At 44.7% G+C, this 25,735-nt stretch overlaps 1 protein-coding gene across 2 annotated transcripts in view; it reads left to right on the top strand.

Moving 5' to 3' along the window:
• ATRNL1 (attractin like 1) overlaps positions 1–25,735 on the top strand; it is a 2,333,760-nt gene that overhangs the window by 826,468 nt on the left and 1,481,557 nt on the right. For both annotated transcript variants that reach the window (XM_085603276.1, XM_085603277.1), the window contains exon 13: positions 7,155–7,273. In XM_085603276.1, the coding sequence (XP_085459402.1) occupies positions 7,155–7,273 (119 nt within the window). The remainder of the gene's footprint in view (positions 1–7,154; positions 7,274–25,735) is intronic.

Here is a 25,735-nt window from a genome sequence, read left to right as displayed (position 1 = left end):
AACTTTCATACATGAAAGAGAAATCAAACACAAATGATGATTGATGCTCTGTTTTCCGGTATCATAAAAAAATGGTCAAAGGGTGATCAATGCTGTCATAAAAACAAATGCAGATACTCCAAGTGACGGCGCAGTGCAAGTGCAATGAGGTGTGTCGGTAGTGTGGCTGGTGGTCATCGAGACATCATGCAGCTGAGAAACCAGGATCATTGGACTGGCTTAGAGAGGTGGCTGCTGGTGAGTTAAGAGAAGAAACTCGACCACCAGCAGGCTTGTAGGGGTGGCCGTGAGAGGCAGGCCCAGTGGGAGCTTATTGGAGCTGGCTGTGGCTACCGGAGATCATGGTCAGAGAGAAGGAAAAGAAGCTCAAACGGGGATGAGAGCCTACTGCAGCAGCAGCGGAAGAAGAACCTCACCCTGCTTTTTTTTCTCTAGAGTTACTTGACGCTTCGAGAGCCAGCTACTGCTCCCAAGTAAGAGATCTAATACGAGCTTAAGTGTTTAAAATGTGCTCGGATTTATCAGATATTCGAACAGGTGCGGACGCTTGACATTGCGGCCTTAAACCTCCTTGGGAAAACAATCTGGACAATTTGCTGTGCAGGGAATAACTCAAAATTAGGGATTACTATCACCAAAAGGAAATAGTCAATGTCAGGACCTTTCAACAACAGATGTACAGAAGGGCAATTTATAGGACACTTTTTACCCTGGCAGGCAAAAGAGAAGACCAATCAAAATCTGATTTCTAAAATCTGGGATCCCCAGACCAGTCATTATACTGACAAGTAAGGGGAAATGAAACACTTTTTCTTAGACAGTTACTTGAGCCTGTATGAGGAAGAACAAGCAAGGAACAATTCCCTGTAACAGCAGATGGCAGATTTCCTCGAGAAGGTGTAGCTGCCGACTTTGACAAGTCCCCTCTATTTTATTAAGATCAACAACAAAGGAGGATTTGGCAGACACCATAAAGTATCATCCTAATGGAAAGCCTATTGGGAAGATGGGTTTGGCCTTGAATTTTACAAGACCTTTGCTTCAACTCTTATATCCCCTTTGGTTACCCATTTTAATCACTTGCTTGAGGGATGACAGGTCCTGGATTCTGTTTTGGGGGGAGGGTTCTTGGTAAATTTAAAAAAGATCATTCAAATCGACCATAGATCTTATAAACCGATACCCTTGTTAAATTATGATTATAAGATATACAAAAACATTTTTGCAAATAAGAGTTGATAAGGTAGCTTCCTTCCTCATAGCCAGAGATCCGAATGGTTTCCGTAGAGGGCATAGCCTCTATGCCAACACACACTTTATCAATGTATTGATCTGGCTACAGCAGATGCTATTCCTGCTGTGATTTTGCTGATAGATGGCAAGAAGGCTTTTGATCTTGTTGACTGGAGGAGTTTATTCAAGTTCTTAAATGAATTTCGGTTTCCTACCCAGTATACAAGATCCATCCAGCTACTTTGTCAAAAAACTTCAGCAAAGCTAGTAATTAATAATTCCTTTGTAGGCCAAATTGGATTGAAACTTATCACTCGGCAAGGGTGTCCTCTCTCCCCTTTGCTGTTTGCCCTTTAATATTGAACCTTGGCACAATATATTTGCTGTAACCCGAATATAGGTTCTCCTTTGCCTTCTGTGTCGAAAACGAAGCTTTTTGCAGATAATTTGGCTATTTCTTTTAGCCCCTACCTTAGATAACATCAAGAGTGCTTTGCAAGCTATGAAAACGTTTACGAATGTGAGGGCTATTTCACCTTGACAGAGGTTCTCACTCCCACTTTCAGAGAAAATTATGGACCATTTCCAAAAAGGTACTTGTTGGTCTACTATTCTAAGCAGCCGATGAAAATGTTTAATAATCATTTTAGGCAAATGATGATTGAAGCTATTAAAACAATTATTTTTGTTCCTTTTTTCTATACATTCCCTGTAAGCTGGAAGTTTTTTTTCCAAAAGATTAGCGCAAGCAGTCTCATTTTTTATATGTGATCCTTAACGCCATCGGGTTAGGCTCAGGGTTTTTCAAATGTCTAAGTCTGAGGGTGGCTTTGGGCTTCTAGATTTTCAAAAATATTATATGGCCTCTTTCATTTTGAAGCTCCATCAATTATCAATTCATATTTTCTTTTGTTGATAACTCAATCCTACAACTGATGTTGAAGAGATTGGGGGTTGTAGACGTAGGCTGGCCTGCCTTAATCCCCTTATTGCCCACAAATGTTAGATACAAGTTTCTAACCCTAATTGGGCATTTGAAGGATAAATTATTTCGGAAATATGGGATTCCTAGAGTAAATGCTGTATGTTTCTCTCTTCTGGCTGGACCGATGAGATAATAGGCAAATGGGTGGATATATTGGTCCATAAAATCGGGGACTTGTTTACTGGAGCTGTATTGAAATCTTCTCAAGCCGTGTTCTTGGGCATAGTTCTCCACAAATGTTTGCCCTTTTTTTTTATCAAAACAATGCAGTTTTTCTTAATCTGCTGGGGGCGAGTTTTGACTCCTTTTAGGACTCCTTTTAGGATCTAGCTATAGGGAAGAAAAAGTAAATACATCTCTTAGTTACTGGTACAGAAAGTTGCATGGTGAATCAATTGGAAAATTAGGTGCCAAATAAGAACGGGAAACCTGGATTAAGAATAATACAAAACAATGGGAAAAATATTTAGCGTTTAGGTATTCTAGTCTCCGAGGCGCCAATTTCCATCGAATGGTCTTCTATAACCGCTGGATGTTGTATTTCATACCTTGTTTTTTAAACAAAGCATTTCCAGCTGTTTCCAGGAATTGCCCAAGGTGTGTTCAAGATGGGGTGGGAGACTACATGTTTTTGTTAGTGCTATTTGCTGGAGACTTTTTGGAGAAAGGTGTTCAGGAAAGTTAGAGAGGCAATAGATTTGGATATTCCCCTTTCCACAAAGATGGCACTTATGGGTTTGCTAGAGGAGGAGAGACCAAAACATCAAGGCACTCAGCGCTTTGTTTATAGCAATCATACTATCATGTTCTCTGATTACTTCTTATTGGAAAGCACCTGCTGCCCTGAGAGATGAGGAGTGGGAAGGGAATATGCGGAAGGTCAGCTTGAGGGAAGCCTGGTACCTTGCAAGAGGTAATCGCCAGGTCCAGTATGGCAGGAAATGGAGGGCATGGGCTCTGGTTTTGTAGGGTCTAGGCTGGGGAGTGGGGTAAATGTAAATTAAATTGTAAATTTGATACTTGTATAGCGCACTACTCACCCGCAAGGGTCTCAAGGCGCTTGTACGAATACCGCTGTGGAACCCATCCTGGCTTTCCCTGTGAGGCGTCCACTCCTGGACACCCCCAAGGTGGAGGCCAGGCATCCTTAGCGTTGTGGGGGCCGTTGTGGAGATTAATCAAGCTATTGCCCAGAGTTGCAGAGTGGGACTCCATTATTGGAATGGCACCGAGGCGAGAATTATCAGGTCCGTGGAATTTTTTGAGCCCAAGACCTGCCGAGGCGGGGAATTGAACCCTGGTCCCGGGCTAGACCTCTGCATCAGGGTCTGCCGCTCTAATCATCGAGCCACACTTCTCAATGATAGAAAAACACATTAAATCAGTTTGAGGTTTATTACTTTCTTTACTGTGGGATTAATGATCAGCTTTGCTGTTATTTATAAAGGTTATCTTATGTGGGGGGGGGGGTGGGACTTTTTAATACTGTTTTTGACATTGGCAGCAGTCTGCTTGCTTAGTGAGAAATGTTTTCCTTCCTGGTATGCACTGTAAAAAGCAATGAAAATTCATATTTTAAAAAAAGCAATACTTTGATGCCCAACTGATAAATAGAGACATTATAAAAGACACATAAATTCAGACAGAAATTTATCAAATTTTTATTATATTGCCATTAATTCAATCATACATTAAATATCACTGTCAAGACATCACTGATAAACCAAGGTGCTACAGTGCAAAGTAAAACGAATGGTGCAGTGCTTAGTGTGGTGAATGGTGCTAAAAGAACACTTCAATACAAGTAATAAAATAGCTGTCCATCACACTAAAATTAACCTGTACCTAATTGTGCGTAAATACAGGTGTGTCATTGTCCGATCAATGGGAAAAGGGCTGGTCAATAGTCCTAGTGATTGGGCAAAAAGTCAATATTCACTTCTAAAGTTCCAACTGGTAGTCTTAGTAAATTCCTTCATAAGGCAAATTAGACTATGCTTTTGGAAACAGGCATAATTTTTATCAAGAAACAAAATAGAAATCAGAAACCAAAGTAACTCCTTCTGGAGTTAAGTGAATCTGCAATAAGAGTCTTATCTATTTCAAATCAGTAGCAACAGGAGCAAGCCAACCATTTTCAATGTTTTAGGTGAATAAAATAGAAAAATTTCCTTATTTTGGGCCTGTTGTAGTTTGCTACCACCACTTGATGGTGACCGAAGACAGCTGCCTCATCTCACAATATCTACGCTCCACCTTTCGGTAATAATCTGCTTAAGATCGGTTGCAACATTCAAATACATTTTGCCTTTGACCTTCTACATCATAGGCAATTTTATAGAGGGAATGTTTGCTTGGACGTTTCATATATATATATATATGACCCAGTGGCGGTCGCTACTGGGTGGTTATAGATAGGATTGTGTTGCCGTAGGAAATGCCTTTTTGTGTTGTTTTTAACTTTGACGCCATTTGCAGAATTTGCATGAAACTTTCCAAAAGAGTGCTAATTTTTGACTAGTTTGCACATTGAAAGTTTAGTGGTGATTCATCAAGTAGGGGCTGGGAAAAAGGGGGGTCCCAAAATACATTTTCCCTGTTCATTTTTCCATTGGAACTTAAGACACCGCTTTAGTCCAGGCTACTGAATGGATTTACACCAAATTTGGCAGAAAGCTAGATCTTTGTCCAGAAAAAGTGCTTTTTGTGTTTTGTTGTACATCTGTTCAGTAGTTTTTAAGAAAGTAAGGTAAAAAAAATGTTTCTGGATCAGGCCACGCAAGATCCACGGACCTGACAGATCTCAAGCTAAGATATGATTGGATGCCACCACATCAACTAAGAAGTGGTGACAGCCATTTTAGGACTCTGGACTGAGTCCTGGATCTAAGAAAAACAGGAAAAAAAGGCATAGGGGGCAGGGTACGGATACCCTGACCCCATAGCCTGGTGATGGGGTCCCAGAGGGACCCCACCTGCGGGCCAAACTTTTTCTTTTTTTTAAATGTCTGCGAATCTGTGGAAGTTCTGCCAATCCACAGCAAAATACCCCAAAAAAGCACAGTCTCCCACGCTTGTTTTTTTTTTTAAGGTGGCGGGCCAGGGCTTGGTGGGACGAGACATATTTTAAGTTGACAAGGGGGCACTGGGGACCCAATCCCCAGGGCAGAGGCTGAAAATGAAGGTAGAGGGATGCACAGCTCCCTCTCGGAGCCTTATAAAGCCCCAGAGACCCAATCCCTCCGGAGCCGGAATGTATTCAAAAGGGGCAATACTTAATTTTTAAAGGAGGGGGGGCCCCCTCCCTGAGCTGCGCAACTCCCCTCCCTGAGCCTTTAAAGGCCCTGCGGCCCCATTCCCCAGAACCGGCTCAGTTACCGGGAGCCCAGCCCGGAGACATAATAGTTTCCCTTCCTGCAACTACGACAGGCAGTGCAACATATATTTGCTCCCACCTTGTGGGAACATTTTTAAAGCAAACATACCTTCCCTGTCTGCAGGAGTGCAGGCAGGGAAGGCAAGTCTGCTCCCACCCGGTGGTAAATTGTGCCCTAAGATAAACTATAGCTCTTGCCATGCTCTACTTATTACCTTACAAATTGCATCACACATCACATGTTCTATGACATCCTTGATAAATTCACTGCAACGTTTGCAATTAAATTATTAATGAGAAAGCTGGGCTTGGTGGGGGTGCGGGTCGTAGTTACTTTAGGTCACAAGTTATAGTTACCTTAGGGCACAAGTTATAGTTGCTTGAGATAACTATAGCTGGTGAATTTCTGTGGTTTTGTTTTTAGTTTAATACATTACGTTGTTACTTATCATTTCACCTAACTATAATGTTACTTTAACCTTTGTTTTTTTCACTGAATATATATATATATATATGTGTGTGTGTGTGTATGTATGAGACTATCATGCAAACATAGCTATAAAGCAAAAAGGAAATGTACACTGTTGAGATTGTAAAATGGAAGGTGCATTGGGTGAAGATGGGGGGGCAGGGAGGAACTGGAGGTTAGTGGGCAAAGGATGAGAATGAAAATGTGCTTCTGATTTTTTCTGGGTAATATATCAGGATTGTTTTGCTCACTTATCCCTTTCAAAAGTGATAGTAAGTACCTGAAACACAACAGTTTACTGATTGATCTTGATTGATCTAAATCTATCCTCTCCCCATCATCAATTAAGTATCATTGGATGGTGTCGTAATTCAGAACTGGGCTGTGCAGCTTCTTCTCCCTATGTTTACTAAGTTGGTCATTTGGTCTCCTCCAGAGCTCTTCATGCCCCTCAGACCCTGTCATGGGCCGCTCATCCTTGACCGAGCAGGCACAATACCAAGCTACTGGCAGTGGCGGCTGCTACGGGGCAGGGATTGTGCGGCAGGTTAAAAAAAAGACAATTTTACCTACCTGGCTGCCTCCTCTTCTACGTCCTCCTTCTTCCTCCTTCTTTCGAAGACACACAGAAGCAGGAAGCACACAGGCTCCCAGACTCCCCTAGCCAATCCGGATGCTGCTCTCACCAGCATGACATAAGTGTTGTTATTGGTCTGAGTGCCCTGGTTCGGCACTCAGACAGGGAGTGGAAGCCTGTGCATCTCCTCCAACCGGCCTTGCAATGCAGCCGGGTGGAGAACATGCTAAGTGTGCATGAATGTTTGGCTGGCCCAAGACGGATGGCCAAACCCTCAGGGGCACTTAGAAAGTGCCCACCACTCCTGCCCCGCACCTAAAATAAAACAAAACTGGGTCAGTACGGGAAGAATAAAATGACAGTAACTTTGCATTATTATCATTTTATTTTTGCTGTGGAGTGACGCTCCTCCGCCTTAGCGGAAGTGCTGCCGATGGCTGCTGGGAAGGATATGCACGTTTCTCCTCTTACCCGTAACCTGACTCACTGCTGTCTCTTCTGGTCATGTTTTCAGCTGCCGTTGATGACAGATGTTACAGGAACACGGACTGTGCCAGCTGCACTGCCAACACCAACGGATGCCAGTGGTGCGACGACAAAAAGTGCATCTCCGTAAACAGCAACTGCAGCATGGTGAGTGCCCTGGCGCGGGGGCCAGAAGATAGCTTTAGGCTTCAGGGTCTGGAAGCTTTGACTCATCACTGTTGCAAAAGACCTTTTTACTGCATACAACTTGTTTTCAAATGACAATTCCAAAATTCTCCCTCCCGGAGCAATTGCATTTTAATTATCTCCATTTTTATGTTTGCATAGCCTGAAAATATATGCTGTTTGTGATTTGCAGTAGCCCATCTCTACCCTAAGCCTTATCCCTCACTCACATGAAAAGTAACTCAATGAAACTATTTCTAAATCCGATCACAGAACAAACTGTCTACTAACCACATACAACAAACTGTCAAAGGATACTTTTTCCAATTCAGTTAAGCTCCTCCTGGGTAGCGAATAGCGAATGTCGTATGATGACAAAGCAAAGGTTGTTGCTGCTACACCAGTGGAAAATAACATATTGCGTTATGCACCATGGATACTGGCTTCAGACTTTTTGAAATCTTTTTAACTTTTCTAATATCCTGTGATTTATTGTTGTTGTGCTGTCCCCTGTTTACCTAGGCTTGCGTTCTATATCCTAATTTCTTATTTGGTACTGGGTTTTTATTTATTTATATTGCTTTACATAAAGCTAATCTGTATCCATGATGAAACATAGGAGCACCCAATATATATAAGGATGTCATTCTGTACATGGGTGGTTTATGATGTATGTGGTGTCCTTATCAGATTTAGTGTCAAAACAGACATTGTCACTACAGAAAGGGGAGATGGCAGGGAGTAGAGAGGTGCTGTGCTGCTGTGAAATAGGCCACAATCCCTAGGCTTGTGGCCTGAAGCTTCCTACTCCCAGCTATTGGCACGTGCTAATCCAGTGGTTTGGACTGGCATCTTGGAGAATAATAGATTGGCAGATCACAGTGCGCCCCTTCCTGCCCTCACATGATTTCCTGTCACCTCCCGTCAGTGTCATTCATCATCATTCAGGACATCCGCAAAGTAAAAATCCAGTTCTGTGCTCAGAACCCACCACCCCTCCCATCACTCATTGACAGTATCTTTGCTTGTAACTTGTACAGTGTTCTGCTGCCGTTCATGTTGGGTCGTGCTGCACAATACTACATACCTGCGCACGTGTACCAGAGGGCATCTCCTAACTCTGTCTCACCAGTAGCTTTACTGCTTGAGAGCTTACTGCCCTTTGTGGCTATCTGCTATACTAGAAGATTACTGTGCAGTGGCGTCACTAGGGTTGGTGTCACCCGGTGCGGGTAACTCATGGTGTCCCCCCCTCACGACTTACCGCATGGACCTCCTCCTCTCCGAGTCCGGCTTCCCCCTCATTTCAGGGCATACCTGGCGGTTTAACCAGATTTAACACGTGGATGCGTTTCTGCCAGGCAGCTCTCCACCATGGTGGAGTCGTGTGACAATGACACTTTAGTTGAGCCTCCCACCCAGGCATGGACATCGGGGGGAGGTGCTCCTACAAGCTATTCCAAATAAAGGTCTCAGTTCAATAGCACATAAATGCCCAATAAAGGGCAGCCAAATATAGCTCCCGCCCACCTTCCTGTACACTTATGGGAGTGACAGAAGTAAATGGTCGGTCTGAAAAATGATAGCGCCACAGATTCACCCCGTGTCGTCTTCACATTTCAAATTACAGATGGCTGCCAGGACACCAGGTCACATGATAGTGAATTTTAAAGCACATTTTTCATTACATATTCAAATTGTATCAACTTTCAAAGCACAGTAAATAGTAGATGATGACCTTAAAGAACATCAGGTTACCCACCCAGTCATATGTACCCATAGACATTCTATCAGAGAGCACCAAAAATAGACACAAGTAGTGAATCAGAGGGAACAAAGTAAAAGTGAGACCAGCCCCCACATGGTTTGTAGCGAGCAAGCGCAGTGAGCAACCACTACTAGGGGGAGTTTGGGGAGTTGAACTTCTCCACCCCAAGAAAATTTGGGAGACAGAAAGGGCAAAACAAAGCAATTTTCAACACATTGATCATTACATATTAGATTGTATTAACTTTAAAGCATAGTAAATGATTACCTTATAGAGCACCAGGATATCCAGTCATAAATCACAGACATTCCTACAGAGAAGACTAAAAAATGAAATGTCGAGCATGAAACATGAATTTAAATATAACCAATTTATTCTTCTACCACCCAAATCTGTATAGACAGTGAGCGCCCAGCCGTGCCTCAGCAGACAGAGACCCCTGAGCCTGTTAACAACAGTGTGATAATGACTCATTAATCAGGTTGTACAGTGGGCTACCTGCTAGTCAACAGTTTATTGGAATTTATAATATCATAGGTATGGTACTTTATACTGGTGTGGTGTTCCCACTGTCCGGCAACATGATATATCAGTGGTCGAAGTGGGGGGAAAAAAGTAGGGGAACTGTGGGTGGAGAATCAGAGGGCGGAAATAACCCAAGGATTGGATCAGTGGGCGGAGCCAGAGGTGTGGCCAGAATGCGCAAACATCCCTATTTTTTGTATTTGGTTTGACTGCCCAGTTTAATCAACCAATGGATACACATGATTATTTAAGGTTATAATGAGTTATTGACAGTAAAATGTATTCACAAAGTGGGATATACTTCTAATCGCAGAATGTCCCCAAATACGATAAAAAGCACAAGCCATTTGTCTCCGAGCCATGGAGTTTCTGTCATCAGCACTTCTCCCTTTTCCACTACAGCAGTTCAAACATGAATGGCTAAAAATCCTAGTTTGCAAATGTTTTCTAAATAATAATGGCTCTGCCATATTTGCCTCATAATGCAAGATCTGCAGCATGATCTGACCATTTAAACGAATAAATTGTTTGTAGCTCAAACGTATCAAAAGTTAATAAAAAATGTGACTTGTGTTGCTGCGGAGTAGATGACAGTTAATAGCTCACTGTTCTATGTTAGGATTTTAACTTATAAACTGCAAGTAACAAAAGGATCTCTCTGACAAAAGCAGTAGCCCACTGGCCTATTTACATTATGTGCACCTTGTGATCTGCATGGTACATGTTCTTTGCAGCAGATACATTAACCCTCTGAGCTACCTTTCCATGAGTCAAATTTTCCATTAGACAAAATTCCGATCTCTCTCTACGTAGAACATTAATCACCAGAGTCATCATGACATTTTTATTGTTACCGAAAATTACTGGAGGCCAGGAAGGAGGCAGCAAGCACTTTTAAAACCATAATATACTTGAAAAAATGATGCCTCCACCTAAAGTCAGCACCTGCTGCGGTCACAGTGGTTGCGCCACCCTAGAGCTGGCCCTTCTCAAGGGTCCTGTGATCACAGTGACAGGGTCACTGTTGTTCTAGGGTGTGCTGCTTCCTAGGCCTGCCCTCAAGACTGGAGGTGAACTTCAGTATGAATAGTGGTGGACAAGCCTTGAAAGTTAACCTACACTTGTCATGCTACGGTCTCCCTGCTGGTGCTACGACACCGGGGCTTCTAATATAAGGTCTAGCATGAGATAGTGCTCTCTCAGTAGAGTGGTCTGATGGACTGGTCATGAAGGCTGAACCTGGTTCCCCAGTTCCAAATTCAGCAGCTCTGGCCATAGTGCCACATCCTCTCCCCCACACTGAACACCATTCTGCCCCACTGAGAAAAACTCACACTGCCTTCAACTACAACCCAATTATTGCCAGCTATAAACACCTGGATGCGGCTCAATTGAAATTACACACTGGGCAAGAGCAATATGTGGCCTACATTTACAACAAAAAAAAGAGACAGCATCCTGGAAAAAGCAAACAATCATAGGGGATGCAAAATTTCACAAACCATGTGAAATGTAAGCAGGAACAACATGGTTACCTTAACGCTTTTACACTCACTGTTCAGAAATCAGTGAGTGCTTTTATCTGAAAAGTTAAGGACATGACTACAGGGCCCTGAATGGACCTATTTCAATGGCCATTGCTTATATCCTTACAAAACGTAAGCAGTATGGTAAAAAAAGACAACATCCCTAGATGCAGAGCAGCAGTACAAATTTTGTTTTTCAATCCTCACATTGCAGTACCTCCAGGATTGGTGCACTAGTTCCAAGCCCAGGGAAAACAAAGCCAAGACAACAAAAATAGCGCTTCACTGGCAAACTCTGTAAAAGTGGCGCTAATGTGTTTGGGTGTGAATACAATAAATCTGGCCAGTTTGCTACCACTCTGTCTTACATTATTTAGTTATTCATTTTTCATATTTTTAAACTTGTATTCACGATGCTGCCCTTTGGAATTAAATGTCAGAAAAATACGTCATTGATTTCCAGCAAAAGTGATTTTCTTTTTTGGATCCATTTCACAGGGGTGCAAATAAAAGAAAGGAGAGGAAAGAGAGTGAGAACCCCGTCTTGCAGGCAGTCACTGTTTTCAGTAAGAGTCAGACTAGAGAAGAACTGCCGCGCTAACAGGCGAGACTGAGGCCTGAAGTTATTTACAAGAAGAGATACACACAGTAGTATAACACCCTTCGAGGTACAGACACGAGCGGAGATCCGCATAACCTCGGCTTGACCACCACCCACCGCCACCTGACCCACATGGCTTAATCAATTGGTGCCGCCCGACCGGAGAAACTGAAATACACTCACCTGCTGAGTTGGCAATGGTGGCAGACAGGGAGGGGGGACTACGTCGGTCGCTAGCCTTAAGCCTGGCTCCTTAGAATAAAATTAAATTATGGCGGGTGGTCAAACCTGCTGAGACCTCCTCCTCGACCCTCGTGATGCCGAGTCACGCGGCGCACTTAGGGCCCAATGCGCATGCGGGATTCCCGGCCCGGGCCGGATTCAAAATTACGATCACTGCACCCCTCTAGTGACGATGCCGAGGCGCGCAGACGCGGTGGAGGAGGAGACAGTGTGCACTGTGCACAGGCACCTCCTCCTCCTGAAAGCAGGTAACTCTTTCCTTAAACTCCACTAAAACGATTAATCACAAATGTAAACCGGTCACAAAATCTAGAACACGTCACTTACGTCCAAAAGAAGCTCATCTGGGAACTAAATCAGTACGTTCCTCTCCGCAATTCCCAGACATACGAATAACAGCAAAGTGATCCCTCGTAGGACAGGTCCCCGTCCTACCTGCATCAGACACCAGCTTGTCCAGGTCCGAGTTCATCAAGTTCCTCTTCCAACAGCAAATTAAGTCTTTGACCCACACCTTGGAGCCGAAGGATTTAAGACCTGCCTCCGCTCCTTAAGTTAATCTCTAACTCTGCCCGTCCCACGCTCCCAGCTTCTCCCCCGCAGGCAGCGCCAGGCCACGCCCACAGCGCGCCCTGGCAAGCGCTGTCATTCCGTCCAGCAAATCTGGTCACGTGGCTTCCCAGAACTCTTGAGCGTGACGTCACGGGAGAACATTCTGTAAATCATTAGAGGGAAAGTAAAGAAAATAGATTCTACTACAACGTTGTCTAACATTACCCCAAAACAGCCATCCCAACTATTTAAACAAGCATCTGCAATGTAATAGGTCTTGTTAGGTTAGGTTACGTTGCGCCGCGGTTGCGTTGCTCTGCAGTGCACACACACCGGCCCTTTGGTGTCACCCCATGTGAGGGTGTCACCCGGTGCGGTCCGCACCCCCCGCACCCCCTAGTGACGCCACTGTTACTGTGTTCTCACGGCCAGTTTTCCTCCCGTGTGCTTGCTATTTGCTTGTGATAGTCAGGTGGGAAGTGTTTTCTCCTGTTGTGTTTAATAGCTCCAGTAGTCCTCTTCCTTGGCACTCCATTTGTTTGCCATTTTGTTTCCCCTTTGCTGAAATTGTAGCAGCAGCCCTACATTCTGGGTTACACAGCAGAGCACTAGCACCAGAAATCTTCAATTAACCAAATCTCTAGGCATCTGATTACCAAACCAGTCTCTAGTGTCTCTTAACCCTAACATATGTCTCCTGGCAGTCTCTGGGAAGTTGGGGTAGAATATCTCCGGACGCTTCGGGTGGCTTCGGTCCGAATCACTCTGCATGAGCGTGTCTCCACAGGAGACCTCCAGTGTGCTCAGCCATTACAAGATGGACCTGAAGCAGACCCCCAGCCGTAGACACGCCGCAACCAACGCCCTCACTTTACTCCAGGGTCTTCTGGTGGCCTCCTTGCATACCTTCATTAATAATCTATTAATATCATAATTTATATTGGTCACTATGAGACTAAGGGCATCTGTGTGCAATGGCACCGGCTCCAAAAGAGCGTGGGGAGGCATGAAGAGATGAAGTGTGGTGTGGTTTACTTTAAAATGAATGGCATAGTGACATTATCATCCTCCTGTAAAAACAAGTTAGAAGTCTACCTACAGTTCTTTTAACGTGAACTGCCAATGGTGGTAGCAAATATATTCCCATACTAGCTGAATTGTTTTTAATAAAAGCGAGTACAGTTTGCAATGCGGGGAGGTCTCCTTTAATCTCCTCATTAGATCGTGTTAATTTGGGGGAAAAGATCACACAAATTTGAAACATTAAACACAACCCCTATCGGCATTCAGACAGGAGAACTAAGAGTTGTTCTCTCCCCTGAAGGAAGGTTCTACTTCATTGGTGAAAATAAATTGCTTCAACCCAGCGACCTTAGTAGCCCAGTTACTCGTTAGTCTAATTGAACTCTCTTCACGCCCCCAATTGTTCCTCCACTTTTGCTTTCATAGTTTTCACTTGTGTTTGTTCTTTAACCATCCCGTTGGGGATTTATGCAGAATATTTTGGGTCACGTGACCTGGCCAATTGATTGCCCTGCTGCTGTGTGACTTTTAATCTCCGGTTTGAGGCGATGCATTCCCATGTAAATGAGGCATTGGCTCCGTATTTGCATCCGGCTAATGAGCTGTGGAGGAAAACAGTGCACAAATTGTTTGTAAAGGAAATAAAAGATGGAACTTGGGAATGGCGCGCGGTCGTTTTTCCAAAGCTGGTGGTGGGAGCTTCATTGCTCATTTGGTATTCTCACACAGGGCCTGTCTAGGGGATATGCTTTGGTAGGACAGACGGAATGCCAGACTTAGAACTGTTTGATGTATAAGCAAAAAAGGACTTAATTATGAGGTGCCAGCAACTTTGAAAGGTCATGACACACCCAGTAAGTAGCTATGCCATCAGGTGCGACGTGTATTGGGCTAACGTGGTAACACCACACATTCCGCGCTGTTCAGAGCTGCACAATCCAGAATGTGTAGTTTTTCCCAAGCACAAATTCTGGCAGATTTTGCCTGTTTACATTTTTGCAGGGAAAAGTGCTGTATTGCCGCCCACACTGCAATCTTGCATCAGAGGCAAACTCCCTTTGTTTACAAATCGGGATTACCACTGGAAATCATAAGAAGAGCCAAATCTTGAAAATAATGCATTTATTCACTCTGCCCACATGCACCTGGTGATAAATGATGTCTAACATAATGGCTTATCAGGTACCGAGTGATTATGCACATTGCAGACGGGGTATGGATACAAGTTAAAGCAACAAAAATAAAGTCTGTTATAATATTGTTATTGTGCTGTTTTTGTTAAAGTGCATGATGATCCATAAGGGTCATGGTGCTGTGGAAAGAGCAGAGCAAAGACAAGAAGTTGCAACTCGCAGCCTGTGAGACCTGGTGAAGTGAAGCTCTCGCACGCGTGTCAGACTGGCACAAACCCATACAGTTTAGAGAAGGGGTTATTGGCTTTAAAATCTTTGCAATGGCATTGATGAACAGTTTTACAGTGTCCACTTTATCATCAGTGTCAGCCCAAAAAACCTTTCTTATTTACACGCTTGGTTTTCACTATATTTCACTTTACAGTGTGGTCATTTACCAACATCACGTCATGAAAATGATTGGATCTAATTCTTGTCTTGATTTATATAAAACAGATTTTCGTTTAGCTGAAAGTTTTAGTCTTGGTCATCTCACATATTGGTTTATTGTCTTATCTAAATTACACATTTTAAGCCTTGTTGCAAGTAACCTTGTCAATTTTATGTAGTTTATTAGGTGACTGCTGTGGTACTCGTAGTCAATTGTTTCAGCGGCAAGAAGCAGCTTTTTAACCCTGCAGAAATGTGAGAATTATTGGAAAGATTATCAAAAACAGTGTGATGGATATAAAGTTTGAATTGATCTCAGCCACTGGCAATCACTTGGGCCACATACCAGTCCATTGTTTTTTGTATACTTCAGTGTGACGGCCTAAGTGTGACGGCTATGCCCAGGCGCGGGTCCCGCACACACTGTGCCAATGCCAGTTAGGGCTGGGCTGTTCCCACTGGACCAGGGTCGAGACTCATTTGCACATGGCTGGGTTCAAACCGAGGTGGCATGGTGTGCAAAATAACAATGGATTGGAATGTGGCCTAAGGAATTATCAGTGGCTGAGATTATTCCAAGCATTTCATCCATCACCTTTTTGTATACTTCATTGGAAAGGTCAGCATAACCTAAAACACCCAGTTTGCGAACCACTGAATTGGGCTGCGGGCACTGAACCAAAATAAATTCCCGTGAAGGAAATAATTTCAGTATTGACAGCTTTCTAATTTAGTTGAATTTAATTTTAAGTTTGTCTTCTGAGACACCACCAGCTTTGTGTAATCAGTTTAGAATGAGTCTGTAATCGTTAGCATAAATGATCACTTTAATTTAACCCCTTCGCTGAGAGGGTAATTCCCCCACGGTGCGGGGGGGGAGGGGTCCGCGGCGCCGCTGTGCTCGTGACGAGCTCAGCTCGTCATGACTCACAGTGGAGCTGTGCTCATGACGAGCTGAGCTCGTCACAACCCTTCCCACTGATTAATTCTCCCGCACAGGCGGGGAATTTATCGCACGTGGGCGGGCCCCGGCCGATATGACGAGCTCAGCTCGTCATGAGCACAGCTCCACTGTGACTCACGACGAGCTGATCTCATCATTAGCATGGAAGAAGTTAAAACATGTGAAGTGAATTAGAAGCCTTTCTCAAACAAGAGTGACAAGCAAAGGTGGAGACTTCTGAATTTTGCAGGCTTTAGAGAGGGCATACAAGAGGGCCTTGCAATTGAGAGGGTCTATGGAGGAAATAATGGCCAATCCAGTTTAGCACTAAGCCCTAAATGATGACTGTTGTAGAAAGAGGGATGTTGTCAACGTCTTTGGAAACTCAAAGTGTATGACAAGATCTTACAGCGTAGGGGATCCAGAATATTGTTCTGCGTGTTGTTGCAATTGGCCCTCTGCTTAGTAATGTAGGTGAGCATAAACGTAGAGAGAATATTTGTAGGTTCCAAAGGCCAAACAAAGACTTATTGAAAAGGGGCATCACCATAATAGTTTTCAAATGACTGGTTACCATATATGAATTCTGGAACCATAATTCTGGCAGCTGGAATGGCTCAAAATGCTTTTGCAATACTATGAACATGAGGTGATCCTGAAATGTTGCTGGTCCTAATTATTTTTGTAAATTGTGTTTCTGCTTGAAAATCAGAAACTAGATTGATTGACCTGACAAATTGCTCCCTCTGTTCCAAAATAGTAAAGAACCAGCAAAGTACAAAACTATAAGAAATAGTTTAAACTCGGCAAAGTCTCTCAGGCTCATGTGCTTTCTGCTAATTAGTCCATAGAGACCCAAATACGTTTATCTGTTATACCATCTTCAAGCCCTACCTCGCATGAAGTGCAAGCATCGAAGAGGAGATGCGGCGGGCAACAATAGAAGAGTCGGTCCATAAATAGACCAGGATCGATGTGAAATATGTTGTCAGTTGTACCTTTTAATGTCTCTTGAGCAACCAAAGCTGAATGCTGATTTCAACGTAGCAGAATGTCCTTAAATAAAACTTAGTAGAGGAGAGGAGCCTCCTCTCTGCAGCGGTCACGTGTGTCATTTCACCTTTCCCATAGTTTGCACTTCTTCCTGCACTCCGAGGCTAGTGCTGTCTACCTTTTATCGGAGAGCTGGATTAGACTTTGGCTTCTTGGGACCCCTGCAGTAGATTATAGGCACCCCCAACAGTTTCAGAATCCCACCTTTCGCTGCCAAGGTAAAATGTATTGGTGAGCATTTAACATGTCAGATTTAAGGTGCATGTGGGGAAGGCACTTGTACTGATTGTCTGGAAAAGGGGCGTGGCCTCTGACGACCTCTCAGCAATCCAGCTGTGTGAGTCTTATTGGAGGTAACAGGAGGGCTAGATGGCCCTCAAGGACCCTCAATAGGCAAGGGGACTTCATCAGAGGCCATTATTTAAGGAAGCACCATAGACCGCTCTTCATTTTTTTTTTTACAATTCGTCAGGAGTCACTGATCCAGTGCGACTCCCTCTGAAATTTATTTATTTTGTAATGCTTTTTTGGCCCTGGGTGGTCCCTGTGGGATGCCTTCTAGAGGCCCAGGGTGTTTCTACCCTGCCCTTTTTCTGTTTTTTTAAACCTTTTTCCTGTGGCTCTGTTTAACCGAGTCACAAGATGGCTGCCAACAGTTCTTGGTTTGAAGTTTTAGCAGATAATCTGATACAAGCACAAGACTGGGAAGGGTCGTGGATCCACCGCGTCTCAATATATACAACTGGAAATTACTTTAAATTTCTCTGCAACTACTGAATGGATTTACACTATTTAACAAAAAGAGTGCTTTCTGGCCAAAGAGCTTCCTTTCTGCCAAATTTGGTGTAATTCCATTCAGCAGTTCATGCGGTAGCCATGTCTAAAATCTTCTATGGAAATTAACATGGAGAAAAAGCGTTTTGGTACCCTCCATTTTTCTCGGCACTGCTTGACAGATCACCCTGAAATTTTCAAAACAGCAGCTGGAGTGATCGTCAAACTAGTTTTGAATAATTCGTCAAGATTTGTCAAACGACGTTAAATTTATTGGCAAATGAAAACATTTTCCTCCTATGGAAACTACATCCTAACTATAACCACCTACTGGCTACTGTCAGTATATATATTTTTGCAAGAACACCTTAGGGCTTAATTTCGCTTTCAGCAGGCAGTCAAGCATTTCATGGGTGGTTGACAGCCCTCGAAATGCGCTCCAGCTTGGGGTCTGCCAAGAAAGTGTTTCCAGTGGCGGAGGCCAACCGAGGCAATGCCGTCAGAAACTAAACAGTTTACGGCTCTTAAAGTGGCTGATCGAAGGACATGCTAGGCAGACAGAGTTTCTGCCACTTTTTCGCTGATGCCTCTTTACTACCAATCCCCAAATGTTGGAGTTAGTCATTTCCCATACCTTCTTTATCATTTCTTCCCATTGTACTCTCCAGAGTTATAATCCACATTTCTAATATGGTATAGAAAGCATATTGCTTTCATGAGTACTTCGTACCATTCATTTAGTTCAGTTTTGATTCTTTGTCACGGCTGTTTGTAATTTTTATTACGTAAAAGTAATCTCTGTAAAATCTTATTTTGAGCAGTGTATATGCTATTATCTATGCAATTATACATTTTTAAAAATTTGTATGCGGGACCTGTACAACTATAGGTGTCGCAGTCGCATGCGCTCCCTTAACAACGCTGTGACTTTATGACAGGAGCTGTTGTCTCTCTAGCCTTTTCTGCTCTTTCAGCAAATAGCTTGCATCCTATTTTTGTGCTTACACCCTCCTCCTACATCACACAAAAACCTATAGTTCTTGCAAGAATTTCATGTTTCTTGAGGAGCACATGTATACAATTTTGCATGCAAAATGGAATTGTCGACAGTGGTTCAGGTTTTTTCCCTTTTGTTACTTTTTTTGGTTGAGCCTGCGAGAGCATGAGCTTGTGCATGTGTCTCACTTGCGAGACACTCTTGTATCCAAAAAGGGTACTATTTTGTTCTATTTAGCTTTTAGTGCCCTGCTAACACGTGTAACTGGCAAACCGTGCCGGGCAGGACAAACAAAATGGCAAAGATTTATTTTCAACAGTCAACTTTCTTTTATTTTGTCAAGTCTTCTTTTCTCACTTTACACTCTGGCTTTCTTTTGTTTTTTGCTCGTGGGCACAGTTTTAAAAAAAAAGGAGGATTATTTTATTGCAAAGCAACATTATTTATTTCTTGTGTGTAATTTCGGCAATATACTTTACCACATAATTGTGCATTACACCCCAAACCACCCCACTCCAATCCACACGAAACCAATCCACTCCACTCCACTCCACTCAAATCCAGAACGATCTAGATCAATCCATAAGAATCTGCTCCACTCCAATCCCAAACAATTTGCCCCACTCCAATCTGCCCTCAAGTGCAAACAACCTTCCCCACACTCCAGTCTGCCCCACTTCCATCCAGATCAATCTGCCCCACACTAATCCTCTCCCATTCAATCCAAAACAACCTGCCCACTCAAATTCTCCCCACTCCAAAACAATCTACTCCATTCCATTCTGCCTTACTCCAATCCAAAAGAGTCTGCCCACTCTAACTCGCCCCATTACAATCTGCCCCTCTCCAGTCCAAAATAATCTGCCCCACTCCAATTCAATTTTTCTCACCCCAATCCACCCACTTAATCCCAATTCACCCCACTCCAATCCATCCCACTCCAATCAAATCTGCCCCACACCAATCCAGCCCAATACAATCTACTCCACTCCAATCAAATCCATGCCACTCCAATCCACCATAATACCTCCCCAATCCACCCCACTCCAATCCAATCCATGCTCTCCAATCTAAAACAATGTACCCCACTCCAATACATTCTACCCCACTCCAATGTGCCTCACTCCAATCCAAAACAATCTGCCCCACTCCATTATGCCCCCCTCCAATCCAAAACAATCTGCACCACTCAAATCTTTCCCAATCCATTTGAAACAATCCACCCCACCCCGCTTTAATCCAATCCACCTCACGCTAATCCAATCCACCTCACCCCAGTCCAATCCACCTCACCACAATCCAATCCACCCCACCCCACTCCAATCCCAATCTATCCCAATACAGCCAAATACTATCTACCCCACTCCAGTCCATCCTACTCCACCCCACTCTACCCCAATCCTGTCCACTCCACTGCAGTTCAGTCTACCCGATTCAATACAATTTGTCTAGCTCACCCCACTCCAGTGCAATCGACCCCACTCTAATCCACCCCACTACCTCCATCCACTCCAAACCACTCAAACCCTCTCCACACTATTCTACTCAACGCCGCTCTACACTGCTCCAAGCCACTCAACTCTATGATGCAGCACTCTATGATACTGCACTCTACGACCCCCTCGGCCACTGAACTTTACTCCTTTACAAGCCTTTAAATCTTGTTCATATCTTTTCACATTTGCTGTGCATTCAAAGACCAAGGTCAGACGCCGTCTTTCGAGGGTCTTGGTTACTTTTCTTTCTCCTACTTCAAAGTGAGATGATTTATGTGACACTCTTGCTGGATACTGGGGGTAGGAAAGAGGTTTTTTCTAGCACACTACAACATTTAAATGAACTGTGGAAGTATTTCAGAATTGGGAACACAAACGAAGCACATTTTTTGTTATTCCTGAAGTGTGTTGGAAACAAATACTTTAGTAGGATCAAAACAAATCATTACACTAGGCGGTGACATTTTCACACATTTTTGTTAGTGCACTGTATAGTTTAATTAGAACTGTATATCTATTCAAATGTAACGGTAATTTCAATTGAAAATGAGTTGTCTGTAATGGCAGTGTGGGAACATGCCATACATACTCCGCTGTATGCCTCTCCAATCTACACCCCTCCACACCACTGCACTCGGCTATGCACCACTCCACTTTACAGCACTCCACGTGACTGAACTCTGCACCACTCTACACCACTGCACTCTATGCCACTTCATGCAACGCCTCTCTACTCTACCCTGTACTACTCTACTCTATGCCAATGCACTCTTCCCAATTCTACCCTACACCACTGCACTCTTCTCCACTGCACTTTATACCACTCCAGTCTAGGACACACAAATCTACTCTGCACAACTGCACTCTACAACACTGCACTCTACACCAGTGCACTCTACACCAATACACTCAAAGCCAATGCACTTTACCCTGTTTCACTCACATCTATGCCCCTGCACTCTACAACAAACAAATGATGGACGGAATGCTGACAATGCAGACATTCTCCCCCAGTCAAGAGATCTGGGTTAAATCCATCGTTCTTTTGCCCACTACACCACCACAGTTTAGACATGGCCATATGCAAATCAGTTTTGACCCTGTGCCTCATGGGAACAGTCCAGCCCGAACTGCCAAGCCAGGTCCTCCCTGGACCGGAATCAAGCATCCTAGGACCGGTTTCTGGCTATCAGCCGTCATCAGCCAGGATAGCTTGACTCCAGTGGCGTAGTGAGCACGGGTCCCACGTCTGGGAATACCCATCCCACTTAGGGCGAAAAGCGTTACAACAAACAAATAAATGATGGACGGAATGCTGACAATGCAGACCTTCTCCCTCAGTCAAGAGATCTGGGTTAAATCCATCATTCTTTTGCCCACTACACCACCCCAGTTTAGACATGGCCATATGCAAATCAGTCTTGACCCTGTGCCTCATGGGAACAGTCCAGCCCGAACTGCCAAGCCATGTCTTCCCTGGACCGGAATCAAGCATCCTAGGACCGGTTTCTGGCTATCAGCCGTCATCAGCCAGGATAGCTTGACTCCAGTGGCGTAGTGAGCACGGGTCCCACGTCTGGGAATACCCATCCCACTTAGGGCGAAAAGCGTTACAACAAACAAATAAATGATGGACGGAATGCTGACAATGCAGACATTCTCCCCCAGTCAAGAGATCTGGGTTAAATCCATCGTTCTTTTGCCCACAACACCACCCCAGTTTAGACATGGCCATATGCAAATCAGTCTTGACCCTGTGCCTCATGGGAACAGTCCAGCCCGAACTGCCAAGCCATGTCTTCCCTGGACCGGAATCAAGCATCCTAGGACCGGTTTCTGGCTATCAGCCGTCATCAGCCAGGATAGCTTGACTCCAGTGGCGTAGTGAGCATGGGTCCCACGTCTGGGAATACCCATCCCACTTAGGGCGAAAAGCGTTACAACAAACAAATAAATGATGGACAGAATGCTGACAATGCAGACATTCTCCCCCAGTCAAGAGATCTGGGTTAAATCCATCGTTCTTTTGCCCACAACACCACCCCAGTTTAGACATGGCCATATGCAAATCAGTCTTGACCCTGTGCCTCATGGGAACAGTCCAGCCCGAACTGCCAAGCCATGTCTTCCCTGGACCGGAATCAAGCATCCTAGGACCGGTTTCTGGCTATCAGCCGTCATCAGCCAGGATAGCTTGACTCCAGTGGCGTAGTGAGCACGGGTCCCACATCTGGGAATACCCATCCCACTTAGGGCGAAAAGCATTACAACAAACAAATAAATGATGGACGGAATGCTGACAATGCAGACATTCTCCCCCAGTCAAGAGATCTGGGTTAAATCCATCGTTCTTTTGCCCACTACACCACCCCAGTTTAGACATGGCCATATGCAAATCAGTCTTGACCCTGTGCCTCATGGGAACAGTCCAGCCCGAACTGCCAAGCCATGTCTTCCCTGGACCGGAATCAAGCATCCTAGGACCGGTTTCTGGCTATCAGCCGTCATCAGCCAGGATAGCTTGACTCCAGTGGCGTAGTGAGCACGGGTCCCACGTCTGGGAATACCCATCCCACTTAGGGCGAAAAGCGTTACAACAAACAAATAAATGATGGACGGAATGCTGACAATGCAGACATTCTCCCTCAGTCAAGAGATCTGGGTTAAATCCATCGTTCTTTTGCCCACTACACCACCCCAGTTTAGACATGGCCATATGCAAATCAGTCTTGACCCTGTGCCTCATGGGAACAGTCCAGCCCGAACTGCCAAGCCATGTCTTCCCTGGACCGGAATCAAGCATCCTAGGACCGGTTTCTGGCTATCAGCCGTCATCAGCCAGGATAGCTTGACACGTCTGGGAATACCCATCCCACTTAGGGCGAAAAGCGTTACAACAAACAAATAAATTATGGACGGAATGCTGACAATGCAGACATTCTCCCCCAGTCAAGAGATCTGGGTTAAATCCATTGTTCTTTTGCCCACTACACCACCCCAGTTTAGACATGTCCATATGCAAATCAGTCTTGACCCTGTGCCTCATGGGAACAGTCCAGCCCGAACTGCCAAGCCATGTCTTTCCTGGACCGGAATCAAGCATCCTAGGACCGGTTTCTGGCTATCAGCCATCATCAGCCAGGATAGCTTGACTCCAGTGGCGTAGTGAGCACGGGTCCCACGTCTGGGAATACCCATCCCACTTAGGGCGAAAAGCGTTACAACAAACAAATAAATGATGGACGGAATGCTGACAATGCAGACATTCTCCCCCAGTCAAGAGATCTGGGTTAAATCCAATGCACTCTACGCCAACCCACTGTATGCCACTCTAATCTACACCACTGCACTCCATGCCACTTCACTCAACACTACTTTACTGTATGCCATTACACTCTAAGCCACTCTACCCTGCAGCACTCCACACCACTTTACTCTACTCTGAAGCGATCTACTCTACACCACTGCACTCTGAGCCACTCTACTCGGCGCCAATCCACTCAATGTCACTCCACTCTTAACCACTGCACTCTATGCCAGTGCACTCTACACAGTGGCACTCTGTCACTGCACTCTACTCTGCATAGCTGTATTCTACGCCACTATGCCTCTCTACTCCATTCCACTCTGACACCCTATACTGCAACACTGCACTCGCCGCCACTGAACTGTCCGCCTCTCCACTCTGCAGTACTCCACTCTACGCCACTTCACTCTATACCAATGCCACTCTACGGCACTATCCTCTACTGTGCACCACTCTATGCTACTTTATTCTGCACCACTATTTGAAACTACACTCTATTCCACTCAACTCTACTCTGCACTCTATGCCACTCGACTCTACTTTGCGCCACTCCCCTCTGCATTGCTCAACTCTACGCCACTTCACTCTGCACCATTCTGCGCCACTCTAATCTGTGCCACTCTAATCTGTGCCACTCTGCACCAGTGCACTCTGCAGTGAACTGCTCTAATCTACGGCACTGAACTCCGTGAAGCTGCATTGTATGCTGCTGAATTCAGTGCCACTGCACTCAATGCCACTATACTATGCAACACTCTATGAATGCGCTCCACAGCAGTCCACTCTACGCCACTCCAGTGTGTGCCACTCTATGCGACTCCACATTATGCTACTCCAATACACAACACACACTGCCACTCAGTCTACAACACTCTACTCCATTCTTCGCCATTCCACTTTAGGACACTTGACGCAACTTTCCTCTATGCCACTAACTTTTATCCATTCTGAACAGTAGCCATGCTGGTGTGCAACATAGCTAAAACGCATTGGCAAAGCCAGTAGCTCTTGCATAGGCGAGACCTATTGGCTTTGCCAATGCTTGTTTAATGACAGCATTTATTTCATTGCCCCTTTGTCTCTCTTCAGTGAGGATGCCCTGTCCTCGCTCTGCTAACATCCACAGGGCAAGAGTTCTATTGTCCCCTCTTTGTTCTCCCCTAAGCATGTACCGGTGCCCAAAATGAGGGTTCTCCCGAACCCCCGGTCTTACGAAGCCGCGCTCATGTCATCATCAAGGTAGAGAGGTTTACCTGCCCATTCCACGAAGATTTTTGAAGGCATCTTGAAAGCCGGAAGTAGGGAAGCTTGTTTGCTTTGTTCCCGCTGCTACGACTTTTTATCTCCCCTCCCTAAGGACTTCCTTCCCTCCTAGGTGTTATTTTGCACAGCAGCGCACCCCATAAAAAGAGGCAGCCCTGCAGAGTGATGGCGCACCTGCCAAAGCTTTTGGAGACCCGTGTGCCAGTGCACATCTGGCTCGCTGGTGAGCAATAACTGCGGAAAGGTCCCCAAAGAGCAGTTGCCGTGCTTCGTTAAAATGGGAATGCGTCCTTTGTGCCACTAACATCTCATTACAGAGCCGAGCTGGCTGGGTACCAGACAATTAGCTGCAGGCTTTTGCTCCTGACTACAGCACCATGTGCAGCGCACACTGGAGTTCCCGTCGCAGTACTCAAGTATCAAACCGCACGACCTTGTCCTCTGAGCGCCATTTTACAACAAGGTGATCGTCGAGCAAGGGATTCCATCGATGGCAGTTAGGCAGACAATGACGCGTAATGATTGACGTATACAACAGTCATAGCAGCAGGGAGAGGTGAACCTTGGACCTGAGTGTTTCAGGCGAAATAAGGTCCAACGCTTTACTTAGCGTTTATTCTGATTGGCCGGTACAGTATGCGGGTGTGGCTTTGCAAACTCATGTCTTCTCAGCAGTCCACTTATTAATGAGTAAAGGATATTGAATCAATTCAATTAAAAAAAAATATCGGGAGCATTTTTTAGCAACCATAAAAGTAATATGTAGAATTATAATAATATGTTGACTCAAATCTTATTGCACACATCAAAG

Source organism: Triturus cristatus, chromosome 1_2 (genome assembly GCF_964204655.1).
Source record: "Triturus cristatus chromosome 1_2, aTriCri1.1, whole genome shotgun sequence".
Lineage (NCBI taxonomy): Eukaryota > Metazoa > Chordata > Amphibia > Caudata > Salamandridae > Triturus > Triturus cristatus.
This window is presented reverse-complemented; position numbering and strand designations above follow the sequence as displayed.